Source organism: Micropterus dolomieu, linkage group LG20, assembly GCF_021292245.1.
Source record: "Micropterus dolomieu isolate WLL.071019.BEF.003 ecotype Adirondacks linkage group LG20, ASM2129224v1, whole genome shotgun sequence".
Lineage (NCBI taxonomy): Eukaryota > Metazoa > Chordata > Actinopteri > Centrarchiformes > Centrarchidae > Micropterus > Micropterus dolomieu.
Window position 1 is genome coordinate 32261745 of NC_060169.1, and position 8980 is coordinate 32270724.

At 39.3% G+C, this 8980-nt stretch overlaps 1 protein-coding gene across 1 annotated transcript in view; it reads right to left on the reverse strand.

The window, feature by feature from the left end:
* Positions 1-1778: 1778 nt before the first annotated feature.
* The window catches only part of itfg1 (integrin alpha FG-GAP repeat containing 1), a 171127-nt gene continuing 163925 nt past the window's right edge, over positions 1779-8980 (reverse strand). Inside the window, exon 18 of the mRNA XM_046032525.1 lies at positions 1779-3018. Within this exon, the coding sequence (XP_045888481.1) occupies positions 2959-3018 (60 nt within the window). The 3' untranslated portion in view covers positions 1779-2958. The remainder of the gene's footprint in view (positions 3019-8980) is intronic.

Here is an 8980-nt window from a genome sequence, read left to right on the forward strand (position 1 = left end):
GTTCTCCCCGTGTCTGCGTGGGTTCTCTCCCGGTGCTCCGGCTTCCTCCCACCGTCCAAAGACATGCAGGCTAGGTTAATTGGTGTCTCTAAAATTCTCCTTAGGTGTGAGCGTGAGTGGTTGTTTGCCTATATGACTGGCGACCTGACCCCGATTTCAGCTGGGATTGGCTCCAGCCCTCCGCGATCCTGTACGCAGGATCAAGCGGTTAATGATGGATGGATTTTGCCCATGAAGTGCTAGCTACACTGTAGCTCAGTTACGTGATGAAACAAGGCCTCAGACAGTACAGTCTTGTTCTTGATTTTGCTATAGGGGTCTAGTGGTCAGTGGCTCTTCCAAAAAAATAGAATAGCTCACTACCAATGTTATGAAAACTCAACTATGTTAATTTTCAAATTGGCAGGAAGTTAAGCTTTTCTTTGTGAATTCTTCTAAAATGTATTGAAAGAAGTTGACTGACTGGCACCTCGGAATATAAACCAATATCCCTAAACTAAAGGATGTCTAATATAATTAAATGTACACTAGTGCTGCAACTAAAGATTGTTTTCACTGTCGATTATTTTCTCGATTAATGAATTAGTTGTTTAGTCTATAAAATGTCCAATAATTATGAAAAATCCCAAAGCCCAAGATGACTTCCTCAAATGTCTTGTTTTGTCCACAACCCAAACATATTCAGTACTGTCATGAAGGTGTAATAAAACCATAAAATAAGCTGGAATCAGATAATCTTTCTTCAATAAAATGCCTCAAACTGATTTATCGATTATCAAAATACTTTAATAGTTGACAACTACCGTAACAGATTATATGATTTATCGCTGCAGCTCTAGTGAACACTGCTGTCATCACTTTTGGTTTCATTTATATTAATGTCTACATTTAATGTTTCGAGAACATAGCTTACAGGCTAGATACTTGCCACTTTGATTTAGCATATCAAGAAAGCAGTCTCTGATCCACATGTATATTGTAAGTTTTAGTTATGACTGAACTCTTCTGTGCGTCTCAATACTGTTTTCTAGCTTTCTTTAGGGTCCATGCTTTTAGTTTTTAAGGATAAATCACCTAGTTTCCGGTTCTGGTCTGTCTCTCTCTGTCAAGCTTGACACAGCCTGTGGCGTGCACCACCTCCTCCTTGCTTTAATTCTCTCTCTCTCTCTCCCAGGAAACACGCGCAGTCGTGTTCCCATCACTTTCAGGGACATTACATAGACTTACATTTATTCTCTGGATACTTACCCTAGACTTAACCTTAAACCAACTCTTCACCCTAAAATTGAACGATTCACGTTATGGAGACACACACACACACACACACACACACACACACACAGCTATTGACAATCAATTGTGTATATTTGTCCCCCCCCCTCCCCCTCCTCATTTGCCATGCTGGGAAGATGTACTCTCTCCATGCATTATTTAGCAGGGTGGCTCCTGAAGTGGCCCCAGAGGGGTGCTGAAAGGAGCCTCCAGGGGTCCTCTGGAAAATTAAAGGCAGTTTAATTTCACTACTGCTTCACTCACTACAAATTTAGATAATGAGGACATACAAAGATGATTATTTTGAATGTAATTTTCCCTCTAGCTTCCCTGCAACAAAACAAACAAAAGATGTTCTTAGAAAGGAATTTCAGGGGAGGAATTCTTACGAGCGGTGAATTATGGGTTTGGGATCTAATGTGTGTCTACTTCACCAGCAGCTTTAAGGAGAGTGCAATATGAAAAAGACATGAAGTCTAATAATACACAAATTAAGCAACCCAGAGTGGATTTAAGCAGGATAAACCTTTATTCTCAACCTCAGTAAGTAAACACATTTAGTTTGCTGGAACATTCATTTGCAAATCCACAAAACAAAATAAATTACATACATGCGCAATTAATCATTACTTTAAAAGTGCAAACCACTTGGAAAGGCATGAGCTCATTCTTGTAAAAAGTGTCTGAACACACCAGAGTGCCTGGCACGATTTTAAAAAGACAACAAAAATTATAACTACATCCCGAAACCAGCTGGAGTGTTGGAGTATATAGGAGCGTGTCTTATTCAGCAGGACAAACCGTTTTTTAGACTATTCACTGAGCCTTGATGTAGTAGCTTTAGAAATTTGCAGGATGCAACACAGAAACTCTTATTTTTGGCACTCCCATGATGCACTGTGACACGATCAACTGGGAAAAAGATGAATTTGCACTTTGCAGACCTGAAGGCCATTCATCACTTTTGGTGGGATTGGTAGCAGAAAAATGTTCCATCCACAGAATCATATTGTGTCCATTTTTGTTCACTTTGCACCAGTCACTGCTGCAATTACAAGGCATATTCTATATATATATATATATACACACACACACACACAGAATGAAGTAATAAAATCAGACGGATTTCTTTACAATATCTCAGTCAAGTGAAAAAGACAGGGGAATCAACAAAACAAAGACGAGGGACAGTAACACACTAACAGATTTCAAGTAACAATACACATAACCCTTCCAGTGAATAAACAAACAGCTTATAATATTGGAGTAATTTGTTAGGCATTTCAACAGAAATCTGTGTCATTTTGTCAAAATAATACTCTCATAACACCACGGATGATCACTCTGCTCACTACAGCCTGTCCAAAGAAATCCCTGCTTTAAACAGAGTGAGTGATCTCCGTTAGGGATTTATCTCGGTGTCTCCATAGCCTTGTTGCAGCTCCTGTACTTCTAACACTGGAATGAATAAAGGAAATGGAACATAAATATTTCACATCTGACTGGAGGACTGGAAAATATCAAAAAGAAATGTTTTGGGGCAGATGAGGATCCATTTATTGGCCCTTGAAATTAGTCTTGAGTGAAAATGTGTGTGTAGGTGTGTGTGTGTGAAGCAGGAAGGAGGGGTGAGGGGTAGGCGGAGGAGTACAGGAGAAGATGTTCTCTCCCATGGTGCAGTTCCCTTCACATGGCATCGAAATGGAAACGGTGGGCTTCCTGCCTCTTCTCTCTGTCGTCCGCTTTCTGAACAACACACAATGAGAAACATCCACCGTCACATATCACAGTCAGTAAAACATAATCTTTCAACTTGTTCTGCAGCGATGAATGCATAAGACATGTCACTAATGGGCGTGTTTTGCATGTGTGCGTGTGTACCCGTGTTAACTCTGGCATTAAAAACTATGACAACCTTTTTTTTTTTTTGGAGTTGAAAACTGAGTCCAAAACTAAATCAAATGAACATTTAATAACAAAAACTATGACGAATAATAGTTGAACGATAATGTGAAAGATGGACAAAGGAACCATACTGCAGTCTGTCTGCCGGTAATGTTAGCAAATAATAATAGAGAGGAATTTATGGATTAAATTAATCCACAATCCCAATAAAAATTAAACAAGAACAAGCATCAAACAGCTGGCGATCAGCTAACTAAGTCTTCCCTCATCACTTAAGAGGCTTGCAATAATTTATCTGGCATTTTCACTGGAAGTTCAGAGTTATCCACACAGTGATCTGTATTTCAGTAAACATTTAACCAAATTCAGCTTCAAAGTGGTCATGCTCTGGTGCTAAAATTAACTGGTTAACTGGGGTGTACATCTGTGTGTATGTGCATGTGAGTACACTGTATTATTCCTAAACCTCAAGCTGAGAAAACAGTTGGGATATACAAGCTGAAATATGCCTTCAGTGACCCCTTGAGACTGGATCAGTGGCTTCTTCCATCAATCGGGACCAAACTAAACAGTGTTAAACCCGGTTGTGTTAGGCCAGGGCCTACGATCATACAGTATATTCACTGATGAGCAAACATGGCAACACAGCCGAAATAAATGGACCCACTGGCAGATAGCTGTTTATTATATCGCTTTTGGTTATGTAACAACAACAAATACCAATTCATTGGTTAAAAAATAGAGAAAGCCTTAGTGAAGCCTATGAGAAATTGTAGTCTAATTATCAAATCTGAGCAATCACAAGAGAAGAGATGTAGCAAGTGTTCAATTAGACTTCTGGCTAGGAAGTTAACCTTTTAATTTTTAATTACAGTGCCACAGGTCACCTCACCTCAATTATCTATCATCTTGGCAAATCCTTCTTATACAAGAGAAATTGCACAACATATGGGAAAACACAAATAAAATAGCTCAACACATCAAACAAACACACACACTCTGTCCTTGTGTTAACGTGAAAGGGCCTTCTAAGGACAAGGGTTTATAAAGGAATAATATGTGTACAGCTTGTTATCATCTGTGCATCGAGACACACAGGCAGGTGTGATGGCTGGAGGCAGCGGTGGCGTAACAGCTAAGCTGAGAACAAGCAGACAGACGTGCAGCAGAGACCCCCCCCCCGTTCCACATGTGACTGAGCCCCCTTCACGTCACACGCTCTAATATTTCCTGCTACGGCGAGGAAAACATTTAGCCAACAGCAGCAATTTTTCATGTTTGTGGTTTATTTCTTTGAACTGACAACTGACATTGTCCTCCATTTTGTAATTTCAGAGAGTGAAATTACAAGAAGAAGGGTGGGGGCGTCGTGAACATTTGCAGCTGTGCTGACACATTACCAAAACCATATTTTTCTGGGATCCCCTAATTTTACGGTTATAAATATGATTTTCTACATTTTTAATTCAACGACAACAAAAAAAACCCTTCTCAAATGCTAATTGACATCAAACCAGAACCAGTTGTTTAAGATAAAATGCAATAAATAAAATATAGTGTAAAGACTGAAGAATACAAACCTGAACAACCATTAGAGCCAGTACTAGTTTCAGACACACTGTTAAACGGACATTATGGTCAGTTCTCAAGTATTGTGACAGTATTTAATTTCCATCCCGGTCACAAATTTCAAGCTTTAAGAAAATTCAATCATTCAAATAGAGTAGTAACTACCTACTACAGATGGCAAGACTCACCAATTTGCATCAATGCATAAAAGTTCAAGATGCATTGGCGATTAAAAAAGTGAGCACTGGATAGCATTTGGAATTGAACTGGAGAAGTATTGTTTCTAACATCTTTGCATTGGTAAAATCCAATTTTATTTAAATACAATTATTAGTCCACAGAGTCCCTGTGTCTTTATTATGTAGAAATGTGACCAATCATTTGTTATCAATCATTTTACATTTAGATTGATTCCTCCAAAACGGTTTCGCTCGTCTCCACTGCTGCCAGTGGCCTGTCAGCTACTACAGAGGCAGAGGTGTGTCACATTAGAGATCAGCATGGAGGACGAAGAGCTACATGTTCCTCTGAATTCCTACAAATCAAAGGTTTTGAAAGTCTAAAGATTTTCCAAGATGGTAAATGGTCTGTACTTGTGTATCGCCTTTGTAGTCTTCCGACCACGCAAATCGCTTAGAATGCATGTCACATTCACACACACTGATGGCAGGGCCCCCGGGAGCAATTTGGGCTTCAGTATCTTCCTCAAGGATATTTCAACATGCAGATCGAACCAACAACCTTCTGATTCCAGAAACAAATAAATGAAGTAAAGTTAATTTATGATTTGCTGTTTGCTTAAGAAAGAACCAAATAATAAATGTAAAATATGTATCTTTAATGTAACACAACTCCAGTGTAAAACTAAGTCTGTAAACTGAGTCTTTTCGGCATAAAACTCTTGTTGCGTCGGACAATGTTTCCTTGCTGAGCTGCAGTGGATGGACAGCAACACAAAGGAATTTGGTAGTAAAAATACTGTAACATCGGAAGAATCTCACTTGATCTGACTAACTGCTGAACCCTCATAGGAGCTTTGGCTGAACTTTGCTGAGTATTTTGACCTTCATCTCTTAAACAGCAGGATCTTTTCACAGCCAGTATGTGAACTTGCAGCGGCCGACAACTCTTGCAACTCTGTGCAAATATGGGCATGTGAAACTTGTTTTAAAACAGAAGGGAAAGCGCAAACCTATCCTGTAATATCTTAGCTGGGCCAGGTGCAGCTAATTTCACCTACTTTGTATCCTTAGTAGTTTCATCTATAACAAACATATTTGTTAAGTAACTTGGAACTTTAGTTGTCAAATTAATGTAGTGGAGTAAAAAGTACTAGGGCTGGGCACGTTAAGGTGTTATTATCGCGTTATTATCGTGTTAACTTATTCATTAATTAACGCCAACAATTATTTTATTGCACATTAATGCAGTTTTTATTTTTATTATTATTATTTAGAAAGCCCGGCAAGAACGGCAGGCGCTCTATGGATAGTAACCATGGCAACGGCTTCTGTGCGCTACACAGCTGTAGCCTATTTAATTTAAGTTAAATACATAACTTTACCTGATAGGCCTACATCTAGTTTTGCGGGGATGCTCTGCCATGTGAATTCCCTCCTGTTGATGTCCTATTTAGTAAACAGTAATAGATTCTGGAAACTCACAAACATTTAGATTTATATATGTTAACCTGTTGCTCAGAAGGTGTCTACTATAATGTTATGATTGTGGCTCTGGACTCTGATGGTAACTTGTTTTAACAAGCTAGATAAAAGGTAAGGCCCTGGCAGTGGCAAACAGCTTTGGTTTAATATTTGATTACATTAATGTTTAAGTTGAGATTTACAAGAAATATTTTATTGCTGCTTTGAAAAGGGAATACTGCTGGTAAAAAGCACCTTATTTATTTAAAGTGTTTACAAACCACTTTTGTGTATAGCAGTATATTTAAGTGTGCAATACACTACTTCAGATTTAATTTTTCAATTTTGCAATTAACAATACGATTAATCGCAAGTAAAAACATTTTATCGTTGCCCAGCACTAAAAAAAAAAAATTCTCCCAACATGGGATCGAACACACAACTTTCTAGGTGAGAGACTTCAGCATTCCCAACTGAGCTAACTGAACACCATATTATTTATCTAAAATATATATTCTCCCCCACCATCTAATGGATTAAAAATTGCTCCGATGCAAAACTTATTTGCCAGCCCCTGCTGTATATTATTACTTCTTCTTCGAACATACGTATTCAATGTAGTGATGAGTGTGTACACTGCCAGAATTCTACAAGAAGAAGAAAAAGAAGAACGTAGAGACGAAACGTGCTCTGTAGTGCAGTTTGTTCGTTTTGGGCTATTGTAGAAATATTGCGACGTCCATGGAAGGGGGTACACGCGGTTATGTAGATATAACTGGCTCATTCTAAGGTAATAAAAACACAACTATTCATTATGTAAGGTCTTTACACACCACTGAAAACATAGGTATGGATCTTATATTGCATTTCTGTCAATAGATTCTCCTAAATATTACACACTGGACCTTTAAGCAATGACGTTTAATTCCTTTAGTTTCTAATGGCTCATTTTATATAGCAGTACATTGTAACAAGGTTTGATGGTGCCCAGGATTAAAGGACTGAAGCATGGCATGAAATGTTTTGCCATTTGACAGTAGCACAAAAAACTACAAAGATCCCATATCATCCGGACTAGTGACAGTGCAGTCAAAAATGCATTCAGATCCGCTGTGTAAGATCAGCGATGAACTGAAGATGGGGAGAAAATTTGCATCAGTTTCAAAGTATCTGAAGGGAACCATCCTTTTTTTCATTCTCTAAACACTTTGTCTAAATGTTGCAGTAGAGCAGCTCATGTTTTCGTATGGGAAGGACAGAACCCTTAAACCGTTAGAAAAGACCTTTTGAGAAGACCGTCCCCTTTTACTGGACAGCCGGTCCTTCACTGATGTTGACTCATTTGATGGACCCAAGAGATGGACAGCAACATATTTACTGCTTCAGTTCTGATTCGTAATAAAGCATTCAACTATCTTCTAAGATACCAGGGTTTCACATTGATCGATGTTTCAAATTTTTAAGGAGCAGATGGATTGATGTGATGCTCTTTCCTTTTGATAACCGATCCACTGGGCTGTGCTGCTGTTGAAACCTGGTCTAATTGACTATCCTGGGGATACCAACAAATTGTCATTCAGAGGCCTGAAGCATCATTAAGCAGCAGAGCATTGATTTGTGTCCATCTAAAGGTTTTAATGACACAGTGGTGTGTCTGAAACCAGGTGGAAAGCTACAGTGAGGCATGGTGTAGTCTCACTGGGCTCAACTAATTAAGTCTGGCCTACATGTCCTGCATAAAGACGATGCATCTTAGGTGAGGAGATCGATTACATTCGGCTTCATTACACGTGTTTCCCATCTATTTTAAATATTCCTTTCCTTTCAAACTCATATTCATATATATATTTCTGATTAATATCCATTATTACCCCTGCGAATATTGCATTGCACAGACGTTCATGGGAGCTCTGTAAAAGGCCACGTTAGCTTGTTAAGCAGGACAGCACGTCTTTGCCCCCGTGCTTCTGCCCTCTACCTGACTTTGTTATTAGAAGAGCAAATACCAGAGGCGGCAGTGCAAACACACAGAAATGCCAAATGTCAATCAGCGGGCTCGCCCTGACCTTACTGGATGCCCCGTCGTAAAAGAGGTGGAAGAAGATGAGATATGAAGAAGGATGCGTGCGAACGGTATACAGGATTCACCCTGGATGGTGCAGGAGGGTATACCACATTAGCCGGTTCGGTCCAGATGTGTGTCTTTCAGTTATTAAGTAAGAGTATTCCAAATAAATCAAATTGTATTTTTAACGCTGTAGTATATTGTATAAATAAGTCAGTTTTAGACCAACACTGTTCAACTGGTTAAATTTAAAAATGACAAAGTTTTGATTGATAGAAAGAAATTGTCACGTTATTATTATGCGATATAGGGCCCATGTGCTAAAATATGCATAGGTGAGAGCGGGTAACAGGAGCTCTATCAAGAAGAATGGCGTAGGTACCAGATGCGCTCGGATGGTCATACCTGCTCGGGGTCCTGCGCCTGCCAGCGATGTCACAATATGGCAGTGCCACTTGGATAGACTACATTGTCCTCCATTTACAGACTACTCCCCCCCCCTCCTCCTCACTGTCCCCACCCTCTG